Source organism: Nannospalax galili, unplaced genomic scaffold, assembly GCF_000622305.1.
Source record: "Nannospalax galili isolate Female #2095 unplaced genomic scaffold, S.galili_v1.0 scaffold799, whole genome shotgun sequence".
NCBI lineage: Eukaryota > Metazoa > Chordata > Mammalia > Rodentia > Spalacidae > Nannospalax > Nannospalax galili.
The window spans coordinates 275,612-297,012 of NW_008343085.1; the positions used below are offsets into that span (position 1 = coordinate 275,612).

Genomic DNA, 21,401 nt, shown 5'->3' on the forward strand with positions numbered 1-21,401 from the left:
GAACCTGTCTTAAAAAGATCCCCCCTCCGAAAAAAAATCCTCTAAAAATAAAAAGGCAGAAAGACAACAAAACATTATTATATACCCATTAAAACTACTCAAAAAACAACAACAAAAAACACATAAAACCTGAGCCACTGAGCATACTGTTTATACATATATGGAGCTTATATACTGCTAGGGGAAATGCAGATAGCCACTTTGGAAAACAGTCTGACAGTTTCTTATCAAGTTAAACACACACTTATGACTCAGCAGTACTACCTGTAAATATAGTATTTAACCAAGAGTAAGGAAAACATATGTTTGTGTAGAGGCCTCTAGATAAATGTTGTTGCTTTGTTCATAATAACCAGAGATTGGAAACAGCTCAGATGTCTTCTACTCATCAAATGGATTGTCAGTGTATTGCCATGAAATGGAGTACTGCTTAGCAGTAGGAAGGGATGAAATACCAATACACCTAACAACATGGAGAAATCTCAAATGTGTTATACTAAGGAAGTTAGACATACTGTGTTCTGTGATTCCATTTAGATAACATTTTGGAAACAGCAATATCATAGGAACAAATCAGATCAATAGGTACTAGGCACTCCCCTGACTGAGGGGTGGGTAGAGTAGATTGATTATAAAGAGGCATGAGGGGACCTTTTTTTAAAAAATATTTTATTTATTATTTTTATTTTATGTGTATGAGTGTTATGCCTTCATGTAGGTAAATGCACCCGTGCCATGCAATGCCCTCAGAGGTCAGAAGAGACTGTCGGATCCCCTGGAACTGGAGTTACAGACAGTTGTTAGCTGCCATGTGGGTGCTGGGATTCGAACCTGGGTCTGCAAGAACAGTCCATGTTCTTAGCCACTGAGCCATCTCTCCAGCCCCCAGAATGTGTGTTTAGCTCAGCAAGACCATGTCCATAGGCAGTGCTACAACAAACCATTGTACTCAGGAGTGCTGGCAAAGATGGGAGGCAGGACTGGAGTATAGTTGAGACCTTTGGGTGCTTTTTATTTTATTTTTTTAAAGACAGAGTCTCACAGTGTAGCGCTGGCTGGCCTGACTTGCTTTGTAGACCAGACTAGCCTCAAACTCAGAGAAATCCACCTACCTCTGCCTCCTGAGTGCTGGAATTAAAGGCATGGGCCACCATGCTCAGCCCTTTGGAGGCTTCTTTCAAGTACATATTGTCAGCTATTGCTGCTCTCTTCCCACAGGTTGGGACAAGCATTCCTATGGTTACCATGGCGATGATGGGCATTCCTTCTGCTCCTCGGGAACTGGCCAGCCTTATGGTCCCACATTCACCACAGGGGACGTGATTGGCTGTTGTGTCAACCTCATCAATGGCACCTGCTTCTACACCAAGAATGGCCACAGCCTTGGTAGGTGCATAGGAAGCCTTGGGGAGGGGGGTGTCTGCCCTGTGGAGCTACTTCTGTTGGTGAGAAGCTCAAGGGTAGACCTTGAAGTCAAGGAAGTATTATGAAGCCTCTGCAGAGCTCTGGGGAGCTATAGTCATTTGAAGCCATTGGAGCCCTTTAAGGTTATGAAAGGCAACCGGGGCATGTCTGTTGTTAACCTGTCCATTCAGCAGCATTTATTAAGCCCAGGGTGAGTGCTGAGAATGCAGCATTGTTCTGATCATGGTCTTGGTTTGTCTTATCTGTTGTACACAGAGGAAGTTTGAGGGCTCCGAGTATAGTTCTTAGTGGTTAGGGTTTGCATGTCCATGACCTGACCCAGACTTTGGCCAGTCCTTCTGATAGTTGGGGTGCTGCTTGCTGTGGAGCAACAGCAGTGGGGGTTGTAGGACAGAAGGTAAACAAGAAGGAGTCAGATGGGTACAGAACTCAGGCCTATTCATAGTTAATGTGCAGCAAGCCTGGCAGAGTTACAGTGAAAAAGTCTTGGGTAAAATCCAGAGAGATGGAAGGATGGATTGGTGAAAAGACTAGAAGAAGAGGCAGGTATCCTGAGGCTAAGTCTATGGCGATGGGTGTGAGAAATGGGGATTAGACCTGATAGAGGTCCATCAGGATAGATGGGGTGCATTCCCAAGAAGGAAACATGAAGCGGGGCATGGTGGTGCACACCTTTAAACCCAGCACACAGGATATAGAGGCAGGTGGATCTCTGTTGAGTTCCAGGCCAGCCTGGAGTACATAGTGAGTTCCAGGCCAGCTGGAGCTACTGGGAGACCCTGTCTCAAAAAGACCAAAAAAAAGAAAGAAAGATGAGGAAGAGGCTGGACTAGTTAACCAAGTGGTGAAGGAGGATAGCAATTGAGAAGTTAAAGGTCTGAAGGGTTCTGGAAGGAGCTATACACATATAGAAACTTAACATTAGAAGTTGAACCTGGGAGGTTAGAAAGATAGCTCAGAAGATAAGAGTACTTACCGCTCTTGCATAGGACCCAGGTTCAGTTTCCAGCACCCATGTGGTGACTGATTTTTAAAAAAAATATTTTAAAGCCAGGTGTGGTGGTGCACGCCTTTAATCCCAGCACTTGGGAGGCAGAGGCAGGCAGATCTTTGTGAGTTTGAGGCCAGCCTGGTCTACATAGTGAATTCCAGGACAGCTGGGGCTACAAGGAGACTCTGTCTCAAAAAGACAAAAAACAAAACAAAAAAAACAAACAAAATTTTATTTATTGTTATTTTTATGTGTATGTGTGCATTGCCTACATGTAGGTAAGTGCACCCGTGTCATGCAGTGCCCATGGAGGACAGAAGACACTATCGGATCCCTTGGAACTGGAGTTACGGACAGTTGTTAGCTGCCATGTAGGTGCTGGGATTCAAATCTGGGTCTTCTGCAGGAACAGCCAGTGTTGTTAACTGCTGAGCCATCTCTTCAGTCCCATGACTTTTAACCATCTGTATCTCAAGTTCGAAGGAATCCAGTGTTCTCTTCTGGCTTCCATGGACTACTGCACACACAATGGTGCACAAAAACTCATGCAAGCATACACATAAAAATAAAATAAGTAATAATAAAACTTGAGCTGGACATGGTGGTAATGTTTGTAATCCCAGTGATAGAGTGGTAGGGGCAGGAAGATCAGGAATTCAAGGCCATCCCCAGCTATAGAGTGAATTTGAGACCAGCCTAGACTATAAGAGCACCATAAAAACAAAAGAGAGGGGCTGGAGAGATGGCTCAGCAGTTGAGTGCTGGCTGCTCTTCTAGAGGACTCAGGTTTGATTCTCAGCACCTATATGGTAGCTAACAATCATCTGTAACTTCAGTTCCAGGGGTTCTGATACCTTCTTTTGGCTTTCCCCAGTATTGTACGATGTGAGTACACTTACATATATGCAGGCAAAACATTCATGCACATAAAATAAAAACAAAAAAAATTTTTAAACACCCCCCCCCCAAAAAAAAAGAAAGGGGGAGGCAGGCATGGTGGCATAGTTGATTATCCCAGCACTCAGGAGGCTGAGAGAAGATAATTTCTATGAGTTAAAGGCCAGCCTGGGCTATATAGCAAATTCCAAGCCACCCAGCTGTGCAATAAGATCTATCTTAGAAAACAAGCATATATGGCTGGGAAGATGGCTCGGTGGATAAAGCACTTGCTGAGCAAGCGTAAGCCCCTGAATTCATTTCCCAGAACTCATGTAAAATCCAGGCATGGTAGCTCATGTCTTTAATCCCAGATGTGCTCCTACAGGAGATGGAAGGTAGAGAGGTGAATCCCTGAAAACTTAAGGGCCAGCTAACTGGGCATACACAGCAGTTAGCAACAGAGGCCCTGCCCTAGACAAGGTAGAAGGGAAAGATGGACACCCCTTATCCTCTGACCTCCACACATGTGCCATGGAATATGCATATCCCTCATACACATGAACACATATACACACTAAATAATAATTAATTTAAAAACATAAAAAAACTTGAGAGAGGGACTTTGGCTATTCTAGTAGTACCTTGTCCTACTATGTGCTGAGTGGTATATGGCCACACTGGCCCCAAGATTGTGCCAACTGCTGGTTTTGCCTGCCTTGCAGGGGTCTCTGATAAAACCACACCCTACTTCTCCTAGAATGGTAAAACAAAGAGAGGACTGGCAGCCCCCTACTAGCCAGGCCACCAGGCTTTGCGGGAATGGGAGCTGGGCAACTTGCTTCTGCTGGCTTTTGGAGCAATAAAAATTTGGCTGCTGTTCCTCACAACCCCTGTGTGGCTTTTTCACATGAGCCACCCAGAATCAGGAGACCTGAGGGGAACAGATTTGCTTTAGACTGGAGATGAACAACTAAGAGCCAGCATTCTTTAGCAGGGTAGTTTGTTTGCACACATGGCCCAGAGCAAGCAGGAAATGATGGGAAGCTGGGTGACTGAGAGCATGGCACAGATGCAGAGCGTCCCTGAGTACACATCTAGAGAGACTCCCCCAAGTCTGACAGTCACCTAGTTGCTGTTGCTAGTGTCCAGCTGGTGAGAAGCTCATAGATGCAGGGCAGTCTCAAGAGGTTTCTTTGCTATTATCTGACTCTAGCTATTTCCTAGTGCTGGGTTCCTCTGCTGCCAGAGTCCCAAGGGCCATTATTGTACACTCCCATTGCATATCCTTTTACCTGCCTCTCTGCAGCCAGGCTCAGTTCTACCCTTTGCAGGTACCTACCCTTCACATCCCTCCAGCTTGTCTACCTTTTAGCATGGTATCTGCTATGGGAACATAAGATTTGGAGAATACTGTGTTATACCTACAGTGCCTGTATATTTAGTACTTTCTCTAGGTGCTAATGTGTGCCAGGACCACCAAAGGACCACGATTTCTTTGCTGGCCAGGACATTTTTCGTATTCATCTGCCTAATGACTGCTTTTTACAGACTGTATGCAAAACCTTATATGTATTGTAAATAAATATGTGGTAGTACATGACCATGCGCTATTTTTTAATTTTTAAAATATTTTATTTATTATTTTTATTTTATGTGTACACATGTATTGCCTGCATATAGATAAGTACACCTGTGTCATGCAATGTCCGCAGAGGACAGAGAGACTGTTGGAGCCCCTGGAACTGGAGTTATGGACAGTTGTTAGCTGCCATGTGGGTGCTGGGATTCGAACCCAGGTTTTCTGCAAGAACAGCCAGTGTTCTTAACCACTGAGTCATCTCTCTAGCCCTTTAAGGTTTTTTTGTGTTTTTTTTTTTTTTTCCAATGTCTTATTGAGACAGGGTCTCCCTGTAGCTTCAGCTGGCTTGGAACATATTATGTAGACCAGGCTGGCCTCAATCTCACATAGATTCGCTTGCCTCTGCCTCCCAAGTGCTGGCATTAAAGGTATGTGCCACCATGTTCAGGTCTTTTTATAGCCTCTTAAAGCATTCTGCAGTCTTAATGTTTCTCAGTCTTTGGTGTTCATTTCAGTCTTCTGCTAACCCAAATATGATGAACATAAGAATGAAGCTCTTTTATTAAAATAATGGAAGAGTAAAAGACCAAGATTTGAGCCCTTCAGTGTATAGCTGAGCTATACAGGCAGACACTAGCGATTTAAAAACGAATCATGAGGTTCATAGTAGAGCACTTGCCTAGAATCTTCAACACCCTAGGTTCAATCAGAAAGCCCAAAAGAAAGAATCAGTTGTGTTAAACTGGGCCTGGTGGCATAGGCTGTAATCCCAGTCATTTGCAAGGCTGAGGCAAGGGGATCACAATTTCAGGGCTAGCTTGGGCATCTTAACAAAATCTATCTTAGAAAAAAAACATGTCAGGCATGGTGGCACACATCAGTAATTCCAGCACTCAGCAGGCAGAGGCAGGCAATTCTCTGTGAGCTTGAGGTCAGCCTGGTCTACATAGCAAGTTCCAGGCTGGGGCTACTGTCTCAAAAAAAACGCTGCCCAAATATAAATAAGTAATAAGACAGCTCTTTTTTTTTTTTTGGTCTTTTTGAGACAGGGTCTCCCTGTAGCCCCAGCTGACCTGGAACTCCCTGTGTAGACCAGACTGGCCTTGAACTCCCAGAGATCCGCCTGCCTCTGCCTCCTGAATGCTGGGATTAAAGGCGTGCGCCACCACGCCCGGCGAGCTCTTATTTTTTTAAAAAAAGACAAGATACCAGGCTGGAGAGATGGCTTGGCAGTTAAGAGCACTGACTGCTCTTGCAGAGGACCCGGGTTCAATTCCCAGCACCCACATGGCAGCTATGAACCGTCCTTAACTCCAGTTCCAGGAGAATCTGAAGCCCTCTTCTGACGAGGCATTGCATGACACGGGCGCACTCACATACATGCAGGCAATGCACTCGTACACATAAAATAAACTAATAAAATATTAAAAAAAAAAAAAGCTACATCTCAGTGGTAGAACACTTGCTTAGCATGTTCAGGGCCTTGACTTCCATCCCTAACACCGGAACAACAAAAAAATCAGCTACGTTAGCTTGAAGCTCATGTTTTGATATCTTGTCCACAAGTATATTAATGAGACCTTCCTGAAAAATAAGGCCTGTGCCCTGCATTTTCTAGATTGTGAAATTTCATGAAGTTAGGGTGATAGCTACTTGGTGAATCTTTCCATGTTCCTGTCCATGTCACATGCTAATAATAATGTGCTTCAAACTCAAATCTTGTCCCCTTTAGAGAATAGAGTGATATTTCCTGCCTCTGACCTCCCTGCTCTTTCCCTCTGTCATAGCAGTCAGTCTTATGTGCCATCACTGGGTATCTCTGTCATTATTAGTCATATGCCATTCCTCTTGCTGGATTCAGGGGCACTTTGGGGGCCAGCTGGCTTACAATTGTTTCCCCAGTCCTGTTTGTGGTAAATGAATAAATGAGTAAATGGAGATAGAAGACTACTATCTGATTCATAGGTGGTCTGTGTACTTGCAGGGGCATCTTCACACAGCTCTGTACTTTCTTAAAGGTTTTTAGTCCTCAGCCTCAGGACCTCCAAACCTTGTTTGGCCCAGGGTTCTTACCAGCAAGTCTGGCTATCCAATGTGCATCCTGGATCTTTGCTTGGCCTTTCTTCATGTAGATCAGCTCAGCTCTTACTGCCACAATGGCCTTGCTGAGGTTCACAGGGCCCTGCAGCATGGGGAACAGTATTGCCTTGTACAGTACAGTGTGTGTATGTGTGTGTGTGGGGGGGTTAGTTTCTGTTCTCACTGTCTTGGAAGCACTTCATCCTGTCTGAGTGCCATTTTGAGGCAGAGTTTGGGCAGGCCTGGGTACGTCAGCTGTCCAGAAATGTGGCAGTTGCCTCACCCTGTGGGCCAACTATAGCTAACTTGCACCTGGACCTTACAGTTTGTGAAGCAGCTTTCACTGACGATCTCATTGTCTTTTCTTTTTTGAGGTAAAGGATTAGTATCACCCCATCCTTCAGGTAACTCAGAGGTTGGGTACATTGCCAAAGGTCACATGTCAGATAACTGATAGAGTTGAACTCCCCCTTCTTCCAGAGTCCTGTGGGCTTCTCCCTGAGCCCAGGAGTGAGCACCATCTTAGCTGCTCTGAGAAATCTATGAGGGCAGCTCCCCAGCAGACTACAGTGTACAGAGGGGCCTCTGAGTCTGTGACTCTGACCCAACACATGAGGCTCAGAAGTGGCCTCAGGCAGGTTGTTTATGACTTCAGTCAATGACTGAGGAGCAAAGTAACTGCAAAAAATGTGCCATCTCGCTACACTTTTTTTTTCTTTTTTTGTTGTTGCTTGCTGTTTTTGTTGTTTTTTGACAACAGTTATTTGTCTCAGTTATATAGCTCTAGTGCTCTATGTAGAACAGGCTCACCTCAAACTCACAGAGATCCCTCTGCTTCTGCCTCCTACTTGCTGGGATTAAAAACGTGTGTGCCACCATGCCTAGCCAACACCTTGATTTTTCATCTACAAACTAGTGTCAGAAACAGTGTACACCCTTCCAAAGCTGTTGTCAGATCTCACCTGTATTGTCATGTTGAATTTCTGTTTCTTTTCTGAATAAGGGTTCAAGAAGTTCCTTGGGACATCCAGGGAGTCAGTAGTTTGAAAATCTCTATGGCCAAAAGCTGAAGGGCTCCCAGAAGATGAAAGACTTTATCTTTAAAAAGACATCTGTGGGGCTAGAATGGCTCAGTGGTTATAGGTACTGGCTGCTCTTACAGAGGACCCCGGTTCAATTCCCAGCACGCACAGGATGACTAAGAACCATCCATAACTCCAGTTCCAGGGGATCTGATGCTGTCTTCTGACCTCTGGGGGCACTGCATGACATGGGTGCACTTAGATACATGCAAGAAATATACTCATACACATAAAAAATTTTTTTAAATAAAAATAAACACAAAAAAGACATCTGCCGGACGTGGTGGTACATGCCTTTAATCCCAGCAAAGGAAGCAGAGGCAGGCGGATCTCTGTGAGTTCAAGGCCAGCCTGGTCTACATAGTGAGTTCCAGGACATCTGAGGCTACAGGGAGACCCTGTCTCAAAAAAGGCCAAAAAAAAAGATGTCTGTGAGGCCTTGGGAAAGGTTCCTTTGGCACTTCATGATCTGAGGCCTCTCTTCTGAGGATATGGCTCAGGTCTACTCATATGTTTTGGGTCCCATGGCCTCAGCCTTCCCTGTGGCTCAAAGCTGAGGTTTCTGGAGATGCATTCCTCTCTCTTGGCAGGAGGATTTGGAGGGTACACAGGCCATTGTCAACCAGAGCTTTGATAATAAGGAACTGCTGAGGCCTTGGAACTAGCATGGTCTAGAGATGAACAGCAGTCATCCTCTGAGGGTCTCCATTTCTCTATCAGCTCAGAGTGTTAGACTCTAGACAAGGAATGTGGGAATGTGTGTAGACTCCCCCCCCCCCAATACCAACATTTTGGTGAACAAAATGGTCTGTATAATGGTAAAAGAATGCTTTCTCCCAAGAATTGGTATGAGGAATGGATCAGGAAATGGATGACAAAGAGTTGAAGGCATGCAATAGAATTTTATAAACGTGTTGGATCAAGAGAAAGCCTCCGGAGATAGATCACTTAGGTTTAGTTCTTCCTAGAAAACTTCCTTTGAGATAGTAGGAAAGCTTTGGACAATTACCTAAGGCCCTGATTTCCCTTCTGGCAAAGGGAGGGCCTAGGCCCTAGTACATGCTTTGTTACCATTTCCACCGTGGGTTCACAGAGGCACAACAGACCAAGGGGCCAGCCAGCCCTGTGTAATAGCCTGATCATTGTTCCTTTCCTCTCCACAGGAATAGCCTTCACAGATCTCCCGGTAAGTACTAGTAGTGGGTCTTCCCTCTCCTGAGCTATTTGAGGGTGGCCTGGGATGGGGCATGGTGGTATCTGCAAGTGCAGGGTGTAGAGTTGGGCCCTTTCCCCAAGCAGGGATGTGTGCTGTGCTGTCAGCTTGAGGGTACCAGTAGGGGTTACCTGCTGGCCTTCCTCTCTCTTCAGCAGCAAGGGCCGGTCTTCCTCTACAGCTCTTTGTAGGTGACAGAAATTTGTGACATTTTCTAAGGCAGTCAAGGGGGGTAGGGGTGTTAGGATGGTGGTAGAATGAGGGTAACTCCATGGCACAGGCTGATCTGAGTCAACTTCCTATGACTTTTTTTTTTTCTTTTTTCTTTTTGAGATAGGGTCTCCCTACAGGCCCAGCTGGCCTGGAACTCACTATGTAAACCAGGCTGGCCTCACTCAGGAAGATACTCCTGCCTCTGCCTCCCAAATGCTGGGATTAAAGGCATGTTGCCACCACACCCAGCCTGAGTCAACTTCCTATGACTTCCAACCAGTGGACCAGGATGTGGAGTATAGGAAATTGTTCCTGGAACTGTTAGGAATCTGGTCCTTGTATATGACCATTAGAGATCCCTGAGGAAATCCAGCAGCCTTGGAGAATACTGCCATTTCCTTTGAGTCTAGGAAATGAATTTTCTAAGACTTTCTCACCCTTAATCCCAACACTTGGGAGGCACAGGCAGGTGGATCTCTGTGAGTTTGAGGCCAGCCTGGTCTACATAGTAAGTTCCAGGCCAACTGGGGCTATAGGGAGACCCTGTCTCAAAACGACAAAGAAGGAAAAAAAAAAAAAAGGATCATTTGGTTGGAGAGATGGCTCAACAGTTAAGAGCACTGACAGCTCTTGCAAAAACCTGGGTTCAATTCCTGAGTTCAATTCAGTACTCTCATGGTGGCTAACAACTGTCTGTAACTCCAATTCCAGGATATCTGATGCTGTCTTCTGACCTCTTTGGGCATTGCACGACACAGGTGCACTTACACACATGCAGGCAGTATACTCATACCCATAAATAAAAGTAATAAATAATTTTAAAGAAGGAATTAGGTTTTCTGTGAGCTTAGTTTAGGGCTCACCCCTACATCCTGTACCCCATTACTTTACTAAATCATTTCAGGCCTTGTCACATGAAGGGCTTCTACTCAAAATGCTATTAGCCAAGCTTGATTGTGTGTACTCTGGCTGGCTCTGGAACAGAGGAAAGTATACTAACTACGGTGGCTACTTTAGCATCCTAGGTATCCCACAATGCCTCAGGAAATGTCCTTGTGATCTGAGGGGCCTCTGAATCTGAACTGTAATACCCATAGTCATGTTTGAATTTCCTGTCTATGGCTCAGAATCCTTCCTTCTTACCTGGAGGCCCCAGAAAGGGCGTATGGCCCTGGGCAAAGAGCAGATTTACAAGAATTCTGACTCTGGTCGGGGAAGCATCTAGGTGTTGGAGACATGACATGAATGAACAGATGTGAGTGTGGGTAGTGACTTTCAGGAAAGATTGCTAGATGAGATGGGCTTTACCTATAGTATGAAGGATGGGAAGAAAAGAAAGGAAGCAAGGGGTCTGTACATTTAGAGCTCATGGTGGGCTGAACCCAGTGTGACCAGGAAGACATGTGGTACTGGTGAATGACCCATAGCATAAGGATGGAAGGTGAAAGGGGAACAGGAAGCCAGAGGTGGTGGTACCTGTCTATGATCCCAGCACTTGTGAGGTGGAGACAGGGTGATCAGTTCAAGGCCATCCTCAACTGTGTAGTGAGTTTAAGCCTAACTAGGTTACATGAGACTCTTTCTCAAAAAAAAAGAAAAAAGGGTGGGGGCAAAGTAGTTCCTAGAAATATGGTGTACAGTGGTATGGGGAGGGAATTATGGAAAGAGGTGGGTAAGACTTTGGGCATTGGCATTAGGAGCCACAGGAGGCATTGATAAGGCCTGACAAAACTGGTCATGGGGGTGGGGTGTGTATGAAAAGCAGAGGGCTCCATATGTCACTAGCCATAGGTCCTCTGCTGACTAGGCCTCTGACAGGAAGAGTGGTAGCTTCTCTCTATCTCATGCTCCAGAATGCAGCTCACTGAATCCTTTGCCTGCTCTCCTCCATGTTCCTCCTCTCCTGTGTCGTCCCATCCCTACATAAACCTCTTTTGGGTGGACAAGGGATCCTTAGCCCCAGATCTCTTTCTGAGAGGAGCCATTATCTACCCCTTTAATACATTTTTTTATGAGTACACATACATGTAGGCTTGTGCAGCCCTGCCTGCCACTGTATGCCCTGGCTGAGTTTCACAAGGGGCTCTTGGGCCTTGGGGACACAAGATGGAAATATTGGGTCTTGCTTGCTTTTATTTTGCTTCTCCCTTTGAGCTTTTGGGTATAGTTTCTCTGGTAGGGAGGTGGATAGAATGTGATTTATCCCTGCTGCCTCTGAAACTCCCTTCCAGCCCTAGTATTGGCTGCTAGGAACCATGGAGGTGAAGAGAGGCCCTGCTGCCTTCAGGAGCCTGACTGACATTCATTCTCCTCCTCAGGCCAACCTCTACCCAACCGTAGGCCTGCAGACACCTGGGGAAATTGTGGACGCCAACTTTGGGCAGCAGCCCTTCCTGTTCGACATTGAGGATTACATGCGGGAGTGGCGTGCCAAAGTCCAGGGCACTGTCCATGGCTTTCCCATCACCACCCAGCTTGGAGAGTGGCAGGCGGTGCTGCAGAAGTGAGTGTCACCCCCAGGCCTTATGGTCTATAGACTACGCTGAAAGCTGCTGCCTACAATTCCAGGGGATGCTTCTGGCAAGTGATTCAGTTGCCGCTGCTTCCCCCTCTCACAAGTGGATAGCTCCCTCTGTGTTCTGGAGCTGCTCATTATTAAACCTTTGTCCCTCAGCTAGTTCAGAAGGCTCCTGTGTAGAAGATAACCAGCACAGCTGTTCCTCCCCTGGGCTAGTTTGTAGAAGTTCTAGAATCCCCTGTGGCTTCTTTCTCTGTGAACATTTTTTCTACCATAAGAATCCAACTTACCAGACTCTGACTTGAGGTCACTTTACAGGGTCAGTATCCAGCTAAGTATTCTTGTTTCCATAGCAGAGTGATAGCAGAGAGAGAGTCTTCTGTAGGACCAGCTTAACAGGCTCCTTGACTGATTAATTTCCAGACTGTCCTAGAAGTCAGTGTTGCTGAGACTCCCACAGGAGCCCAGGTTTGGATCTTTCTTTCATTGGCCAACTGCAGGCCTGGGTGAGGCAATGACTAGTACTCACACACTGTTAGGCTGATGGGCATTAGCTTGGCTCTCAGGACTAGGGAAGGGCTTGGCTTCTGCTAACCCTAGTCGTTCTGCAGAGACCAGGGGGCCTGGGGTAGGGTTGGAGTATACACTGAATTTTCTGTCTAATCTTCCCCCTGCTTGTGCTCTCTCTCTCTCACCCCCTCCTTCCTTTCCCCTTCCCCCTCCCTCCCTCCCTCCACCTCTCCCTCTCCTTTCCCCTCCCTCCCTTTCTCTTTCACTCATGGTACTAGAAATTGAACTCAGGGTTTTATGCATGTAGGCAAGCACTACCACTGAGCCACATCCCCAGAATTCAGCCTTCCTCTCTTGATTCTTGAGAGATTGATACTGAGGCATCGCTAAGGAAGGACCGAGGCAGAGATATAACCAGATCTTTCCTGGAAAGAACAGTATGACTTTGGTTCCCAGCTAGCAAGTGAAAATTGCTTCCTTGAGGTACCACTACCCACAGTAGGCTTGCTGGATGGCCAAGAGGAGTGGTGGAGTTACTTTTAGGGCCTGAACTCAGCACATGGATGTTTTTGTTACATGTGTGTATCCATGTACCTGTATGTGTTCTATACAGGATTTGCCAAGACCTGCATATAATCTGTATTCTGTTACTTCACATAGCTAAGTTATTTTGGAGACAAATTTGCCACAAGTTCCTTGTCTGGCTGGCTTCCCTTGGTGGGGCTCAAGTATTCCTCCCTCCTCCTGTTCCTCCTGCTCCTTCTGCTCCCTGCTCCTCCTGTTCCTCCTCCTCCTCTTCCTCCTCTTTGTCCAGTTCTTACTCCTCCTCCTTCTGCTCTTCCTGCTCCTCCTACTTTTCCTCCATCTGCTCCTCCTCCTCTTCTTCCCCCCTTTCCCTTCTCTCTTTCTCTCTTTCTCACTCTGACTCTCGCTCTCTCACTTTCACTCTCACTTTCTCTGACCTATATGCCTAGCCTCTACCCAGCCTTTATTTCTTTTGCTGGTACAGATAATCCTTTCATATATAAAGAGATTTCTATATATAAAATTACTTTATTAGTATATATATATATTTTTTTTCTTTTTTTCATCAATGTTTCCCTGTCCCCAGCTGACCTGGAACTCCCTATGTAGACCAGGCTGGCCTCGAACTCACAGAGATCCGCCTGCCTCTGCCTCCCAAGTGCTGGGATTAAAGGCGTGCACCACCACGCCCTGCTATTAGTGTACTTTTAAGAAGTAGAATTCTGGGGCTGGAGAGATGGCTCAGGGGTTAAGACTGTTCTTGCAGAAGACCCGAGTTCAAACCCCAGCACCTACATGGCAGCTAACAACTGTCTGTAACTGTCTGTTCCAGGGGATCCAACAGACTCTTCTGTCCTCTGTGGGCTTTGCACGACATGGGTCCATGGGTCCACTTACCTACATGCAGGCAATACATGCATACACATAAAATAAAAATTAAAAAAAAAAAAAAGAAGAAGTAGAATTCCTCCAGTCCTGGTGGTGCACGCCCTTAGTCCCAGCACTTGGGAGGCAAAGGCAGGCTGATCTCTGTGAGTTCCGAGGCCAGCTTGGTCTCCATAGTGAAATCCAGGCCAGACCCTATCTCAAAAAGACCAAAATAAATAAATAAAAAGAAGTAGAATTCCTATGCCGGGGAAGGCTTTAATCCCAACCCTCAAGAGGCAGAGGCAGGTGGATCTCTATGAGATCGAGGCCACCCTAGTTCACTTTGAGACTTCTAGGCAGGCTGTGACTAGGGAGACCCTGTCAAAAAGTAATCAACAAAAAAGAAGTAGAATTCTTAAGTCAGAGAAACTACATTTTAGAGACATCTGATGTTCAAATGGGCTCATTTGAATCATGTTTTTTTCAAAATATGTTACTCTTTATAATAATAATAGTTGTAATTATTCAAGAGTATGATGGCTCTTATTATAATTATTCAAGAGTATGATTCAAGAGTATGATGGCCTGGAGAGATGGCTCAGCAATTAAGAGTACTGGTTGTTCTTACAGAGGATCCAGGTTCAAATCCCAGAACCCACATGGCACCTAACAACTGTCTATAACTCCAGTTCCAGGGGAATCTGACACTCTTCTGACCTTCCCAGGCATTATACAACATGGGTGCACTTACATGCAGGCAATACACATAAAATAAAAAATTTTTTTTAACTTAAAAAAAATTTATTGAAATTATATCATACATGCATATAAGGTGTTTTGATCAAATCCACGCCTACTCCCTCCCCTCCAACTCCTCCCATATCTCCCTATCACTCTTTTTGACAATTTCATCTCTCTCTCTTCCTTCCTTCCTTCCTTCCTTCCTTCCTTCTCTCCTTCCTTCCTTCCTTCCTTCCTCCTTCCTTCCTTCCTTCCTTCCTCCTTCCTTCCTTCCTCCTCCTCCTTCCTCCTCCTCCTCCTCCTCCTCTTCCTTCTCTTCCTTCTTTTTCTATGGGGCTTTTCATACTCTTAACATTCCCCACTCTGAAGAGGTAATCCTAAAACCTTTTAGGATGAAAATATTTTTTAAAAAAAGGCATTTTTAAAAAGGCATGGTGGTACACGCCTTTAATCCCAGCACATGGGAGTTAGAGGCAGGTGGATCTCTGTGAGTTTGAGGCCAGCCCGGTCTCCATAGCAAGTTCCAGGCCAGCTGAGGCTGCAGGGAGACCCTGTCACAAAAAAGACAAAAAAGCCAGGCATGGTGGCGTACGCCTTTAATCCCAGCACTAGGGAGGGAGAGGCAGGAGAATCTCTGTGAGTTCAAGGCCAGCCTGGTCTACATAGTGAGTTCCAGGACGGCTGGGGCTACAGAGAGACCCTGTCTCAAAAAGACCAAAAAAAAAAAAAAATTATATAATATGTAATTTCATAATTAGAGGTTGTGTTTATTACTTTTTACTTCATGCAGAGCTAATCTTATTTGTATTGTCTCACTTACTACTTAAAACATAAGACAAACAGCCCAAGTGGCACAGCTTTGGAACATATGCCTATATTCCTATCTATATAGGGCATGAGTGCTCATCTTTCTACATGTGCATACATATGCACACATGTGGCACTGCTCAGCCAAGTTTAGATGGAGTTAAATGGTTTTTAGGTGTCATAGCCTTTCCCAGAGATTGTGCTCCTGCTGGCCCTGCTGTGCCTGTCTCTTCCCAGCAAAAATCAGCCTGATATCTTGAAGTCTTAGACCCCTGATGTATGGTGTATCCTGGAGTAATTTTTAGCACATTGATTAGCTCTTACCATTCTAGAGCCAGTGTACCAAATGGCAGGCTCGCTGGGGAAAGACGTAGGCAGCCCAGAGGACCACCCTGCCTTTTCCACTATGTAAATTTTGTAGTTCAGGCAGATATGCATGTGAAAGGCAACCTCTGGGCAGCTGCCACACTACCTGGCCAGTTGCCCTTTTAGGTAGCCCTGGGTAAGTCCATTGACCAGGTCTGAACTTGCTGCAGTCCACTTCTATGAGCTTGAGGGCAACATATCCCAGAGAACTGCAACCACTCCTCTGAGTTGTGTACACAGGTGTGACCAGCCCCCCTCCTACTGACAGCATGAGCACTGAGGGAAGTTTTCATTTCCTTCCAGCCCCTTCAGTTCTTTGGAGGTCATACCTCCAAGGTATGTTTAGGGGAGACCTCATGGGAATATAGTCTTTCCCTCTCAAGTGCTCAATGAGAAATGTGGTTCTTGAGTGTTACCTTAAGCTCTTCATTTTTTCTAGCATGGTCTCATCTTACCTGGTGCATCATGGGTATTGTGCCACAGCCACTGCTTTTTCCCGAATGACTGAAACCCCGATTCAGGAAGAACAGGCGTCCATAAAGAACAGACAAAGTAAGGTTAATCCTTCTCTTCCCCTACCTTCTCACCTGTCCCTAGCTCTGTAGCTCATGCCAGTCCTGGATGACCTGTCAAGAGTCCATTCCAGCCTGGTCCTCCCTGCCCCCACCACTCCGCAAATGAGCCTGCCACCCCAAGCCAGCCCTAGGCCATGCTCTTGTCCTTTCTTCAAGATAGCACTGCCAAATGGATAGTTGATGGCCAGGGAACGTGTCAGAGCAGCATCCTTAACACCTTCTGAAAGTCAGGCGCAGGCCTGGTCCTGGTGTGACTGAATCTTGTTCCTCCATGCTTGTCTCCTTCCCCTGTATCCTGAATCCTTGATTTCACTAGGCTTCCTGTTCATGATCTTCCAAAAAGAGTGTGCTTTACCATACCACAACCATGCCTTTCCCACCACTCACTCAAGTTTAGTAATTCTGTTTATTCCTAGCCAGAGAGAGAACTCAGTACTCAGACAGGGTGAAGTTGATACTGTGGCTGTTGTGTTGGTATCTCTCTGCTCCCCACCTCTAGTCCTGCCCTTTGCAGACAATCTAGTACTTCTTTGACCAAAGGCAGCTCTTCTGGCATTCATACTGCCTACGTACTGTGTGTGAGATCCTTTAAGGGACGGAGGGGTGGGATAGAGAACAGAGCACACACAGTGTAAGATAGGAGGAGAGGAGAGGGTGTATATGTGTGTGCATGTGACTTCTGAGCCTGTGATCTCTGTGTGTATGCATGTGTCTGTGTCTCCTGGAAAGACTGCTCAGCCATACAGATAAAAAGGTATCCTATCCTAGACTTGGGGTCTACAAATAAGAGAGCCTCAGACCCAAAAGTTACTCATAGCAAGACATATCGGGCCCCAGGGCAAGAGTGAGAAGGCAGCACAAGATGCTGGTGGCCAGAGAGGTACCATTATCAGAGGTGCCAGTGTGAGGTGGATGACCTCCTCTCCCAGTAGGGAGCACACTATAGCATCTGCAGATTGTCAGGATGTGAGCCCTAGCCCAAACCAGTGCATGCCTCTATGAGGCCTGGAGAGAGAGCATTCTGTCTAAAGAGGTCCTCTCAGGCTATCTGCTTCCTGGGAGCCCATCCCAAGATTCTGCTCATACAGCCAGGGCCTATCATCCACAGGTCCCTGGCCACCTGTGCCCTGCACGAGCAGGCCTACAGACTCCACTCCTATGTATTCTCTTCATTATTCCCCCCTTTTATTCTTGAGGACTCCCTGACATGTGACCAAAACCAGCCTCTGCTATGGGCCTGGGGAACCAGGTTCTCTCTTTAGCCCCTTCCCTGAGCTTCTTCAGTCAGTAGGGTTCTATGAGCCAACCCACTTAAGTCCTGGTTGACCCCTGCCTTGAGATTGGCCATTTTCCAGGCACGTAGATGGGGCAGGGTTGGGGGGATGCTCTGCGGCCCTGACTCACAGCCATGTTCTTTACAGAAATCCAGAAGCTGGTGCTGGAGGGCCGAGTGGGTGAAGCCATTGAGACAACCCAGCGCTTCTACCCTGGGTTGCTGGAACACAACCCCAATCTGCTCTTCATGCTCAAGTAAGTCAGGCTAACAGTCCCAGAGCCTGGCCTCTCAGCTGGTGGCAGAAACCTACAGCCCTGGCCAGGCCCAGAGCTCTGATGCTCTGTTCCCTCCACAGGTGCCGACAGTTTGTGGAGATGGTGAATGGCACCGACAGTGAGGTCCGCAGCTTGAGCTCCCAAAGCCCCAAGTCCCAGGACAGCTACCCTGGCTCTCCTAGCCTCAGCCCCCGACATGGCCCCAGTAGTTCCCACATGCACAACACAGGTCAGCCATTCTCCAGAGGGCTCTGGGAAGAGCTGATGTGGAGAAGAATCACCCCCCCACATATCTTCCCCTACACTGGGCCTAGAGCCAGCTGCTGGATTGGGAGGGAAGGGAAAGGAACCGCTGTGGCAATCCCTGGGGCCCCACTTGATGGCAAGCTACCCCTCCTCTGACCATCCTGGCTTCTAGGAGCAGACAGTCCCAGCTGCAGCAATGGCGTCGCATCCACCAAGAGCAAACAGAACCACAGTAAATACCCCGCACCCAGCTCCTCCTCCTCCTCGTCCTCCTCGTCCTCCTCTTCCCCGTCCTCCGTCAATTACTCCGAGTCCAACTCAACAGACTCCACCAAGTCCCAGCCCCACAGCAGTACCAGTAACCAGGAGACCAGGTGCCTGTCTTGCTCCGCTCCCTCCACTCTGCTCTGCACCTGCTGCGCCCACTGCTGGGCAATCTGTTCTTTTGAACCCTCACCTCCACTATAGGTCTGTGCCTGGATTACTACCTGTTGACCAGTTAGGCTAGGTGCTAGCTCTGGCTTTTGTCCCTACTCAAGATTTAGCTGCCAGTTTCCTTGGCTCTGGTTTTCTCTAGAGGTGCTGACTGCCAGACCCAGAATGTGGTCTCCAAAGAGACTCCCTTCTCCAAGAAGGCTGGGCCTGTTAGCACCTCAAGGGTCTACAATGAAGGAGTTTGTACAGGATCTGGTTCCTAACAGCCAGGTTGACAGGCAGGTGACCTAGACTGTAGGCTGCAGCTCCAGATGGCTTTCAACAGGTTTTAGGCATGCCTAAAAGCTGACCTAGGTTTGGCTCCCTGCCAAGGCCACAGAGATTCCCAATCTGTTCAGTCAGTGGAGATGAGGGGGATAAATTGAAGAACAACATCAGCTCAGAGGAAGCCAGGGAGAGTCACAAGAGGCAGCTTTGGGACAAGAATGGGAATCAGGTAACAGGCTTGTGGGGTAATTATAGTAGGGGCTAAATCTTGCAGCCTTGGGAAGCTTGGGGTATCCTTTCATGCTCCTGGCAGCTTAGTTTACCTGAAGCAATAGCAGCTAAATAGTTGCACCTCGAATGGAGGTGCAACTCCCATCTCAACCCTTCTCCGCAGTGACAGCGAAATGGAGATGGAGGCAGAACATTATCCCAATGGTGTGCTGGAAAGCATATCCACACGTATTGTCAATGGTGCCTACAAGCGTGAGGATCTGCAGACAGATGAGTCCAGCATGGGTATGTACCATTTCTCAGTATGACACAGCCTTATGTTCCCTGAGAAGGCAGCATACAGTAGGCATCCTGATGCCTACTTTCCCCTAGGAGGGTCTGAAATGGTAAGCTTTGGCAGCTTGAGAAGCTCCAGCCAGACCAAGTTTACCACTTTCTCAATCATTCATAGATGCATCCTTGAGGTGGCTTCCAATGTGTAGGAGGGCTCAGGCCTGCTGCCAAGACCAGAACCCCTTCATTTAAGGCTGGAGGGAATTCAAGAATGGGGGCCCTCATGGCACCACACAGTTGTGCAGGGTGGCAAGAAGGAAGTTTCCAAGTCCTGTCCTGCCTCCGGTCTGTAAGCTAGGTGGACTTGGAACAGCTTTCTTCTAGCTGCTTCACCTGTTCTACCTGCTCTTCTAGCCCCTGCCTGCCTTTGGCAGAAGTTGTAGCTTCACAGGGTCCTTCCTGCCCTTCCCTCTTCACCTCTCTAATGTATTCTCTGCTGGCCTCTGGATGTAGATGACGGGCATCCCCGGCGGCAGCTCTGCGGAGGCAACCAGGCTGCCACAGAAAGGATCATCCTGTTTGGCCGAGAGTTACAGGCACTGAGTGAGCAGCTGGGCCGTGAGTACGGCAAGAATTTGGCCCACACGGAGATGTTGCAGGTATAGGATAAGCCAGGCCCTCACACAGAGCAGTTCCCCATTTGATGCTGGGGCAGGTTGGCTCTGGGATCATCTAGGGACAGTAGCAATAGGGCAGAATTTGCTCTACTCGTATCTGCAGTGGAAAGAGAAAGGGTATAGCCTTGCCTGACCCTATAGTCCACGTATATTAAACTCACAGTGGGCACCATGCAGGGCTTTGTTCCCCTCTGGATCTATAGGGTTGTGAATAGTATGTGCTACATTCCTCTCAAGAGTGTTTTGTCTCTCAGGATGCCTTTAGCCTTCTAGCGTACTCAGATCCCTGGAGCTGCCCTGTTGGCCAGCAGCTTGACCCCATCCAGAGGGAGCCTGTGTGTGCTGCTCTCAACAGCGCCATTTTAGGTGAGTAAACCTAATAAAAGCAAAAGCTAACCTGTGAGTGTTTGGGTGACCTTTTACTCTCTCCCTAGGATTGGCATCAAGATTGGTATAGGCCCTCTTTGATGAATCACAGGGCTCTTGGGCTTCCAGGGTTGAACCTAACACTAACCCTCACTCTGCCCAGCTTAGTTGACTGCAAGTTCATAGCCATGGGCCTAGGTTAGCCTACTGCTTCCTGGTAGGGTCCTCGGGTTCCTAATCATGACTTCAGGGCCATAGCCTGGTGGCTGGAACACTCAAAACAGACACTTGAACACTGTTCCAAAATACTCTGTCCATTTCCCCAACCCTACCTTCCACCCCTAGGGAACTCTGACCTGGGCCCTTGCAAGCCCTTGACTAGGCATTGACCAGACCTTGTATCTCCTCCACAGAGTCTCAGAATCTGCCAAAGCAGCCTCCTCTGATGCTCGCCTTGGGCCAGGCATCTGAATGTCTACGGCTTATGGCCCGAGCAGGCCTAGGATCTTGCTCCTTTGCCAGAGTTGATGACTACTTGCACTAGCTGACCCTACTGGCTAGCTCTGTCTGGCCCTCCTTCAGCCCTAGGGCTGGAGCAGCACTGCCCTTCATAGGCACCTGGTACAGAGACCTGGAAGCCATGGGCAGAGTCCGCTCCTCCTGCCTGGCCGGCCCTTCCTCCCTCCCTCCTTCCTTCAATCCTCCCTCCCTCCTTCTGTCCTCCCTCCCTCTCCTTTCACATGCAGTGGCCTGTGGCACAGTATTGACTGGTTACTCATGTAGCGCCTTCTCCTTTAAAGGAAATTTTTTTTGAGGAGAGGTTGGGATTTTTTCATCATCTTTTCCTCCTAACTGAGCCACCAGTGTTTATCTCGGGAGAGTTTGTGCTGAGCTGGTTTCTGCTAATTTAGTGATGAAGCCTATCCAGGTTGGTGATAGCTTACTATTTTCATAAGTAAAAACAAAAACAAAAACAAATGAGATT

At 47.3% G+C, this 21,401-nt stretch overlaps 1 protein-coding gene across 1 annotated transcript in view; it reads left to right on the forward strand.

The window, feature by feature from the left end:
- Ranbp10 (RAN binding protein 10) overlaps nt 1-21,401 on the forward strand; it is a 74,540-nt gene extending 53,139 nt beyond the window's left edge. Inside the window, exons 4-14 of the mRNA XM_008839066.2 lie at nt 1,219-1,386; nt 9,199-9,221; nt 11,780-11,964; nt 16,235-16,347; nt 17,792-17,900; nt 18,002-18,150; nt 18,340-18,541; nt 19,264-19,385; nt 19,887-20,032; nt 20,305-20,416; nt 20,830-21,401. Coding sequence (XP_008837288.1) covers nt 1,219-1,386; nt 9,199-9,221; nt 11,780-11,964; nt 16,235-16,347; nt 17,792-17,900; nt 18,002-18,150; nt 18,340-18,541; nt 19,264-19,385; nt 19,887-20,032; nt 20,305-20,416; nt 20,830-20,960 — 1,460 coding nt within the window. The 3' untranslated portion in view covers nt 20,961-21,401. The remainder of the gene's footprint in view (nt 1-1,218; nt 1,387-9,198; nt 9,222-11,779; nt 11,965-16,234; nt 16,348-17,791; nt 17,901-18,001; nt 18,151-18,339; nt 18,542-19,263; nt 19,386-19,886; nt 20,033-20,304; nt 20,417-20,829) is intronic.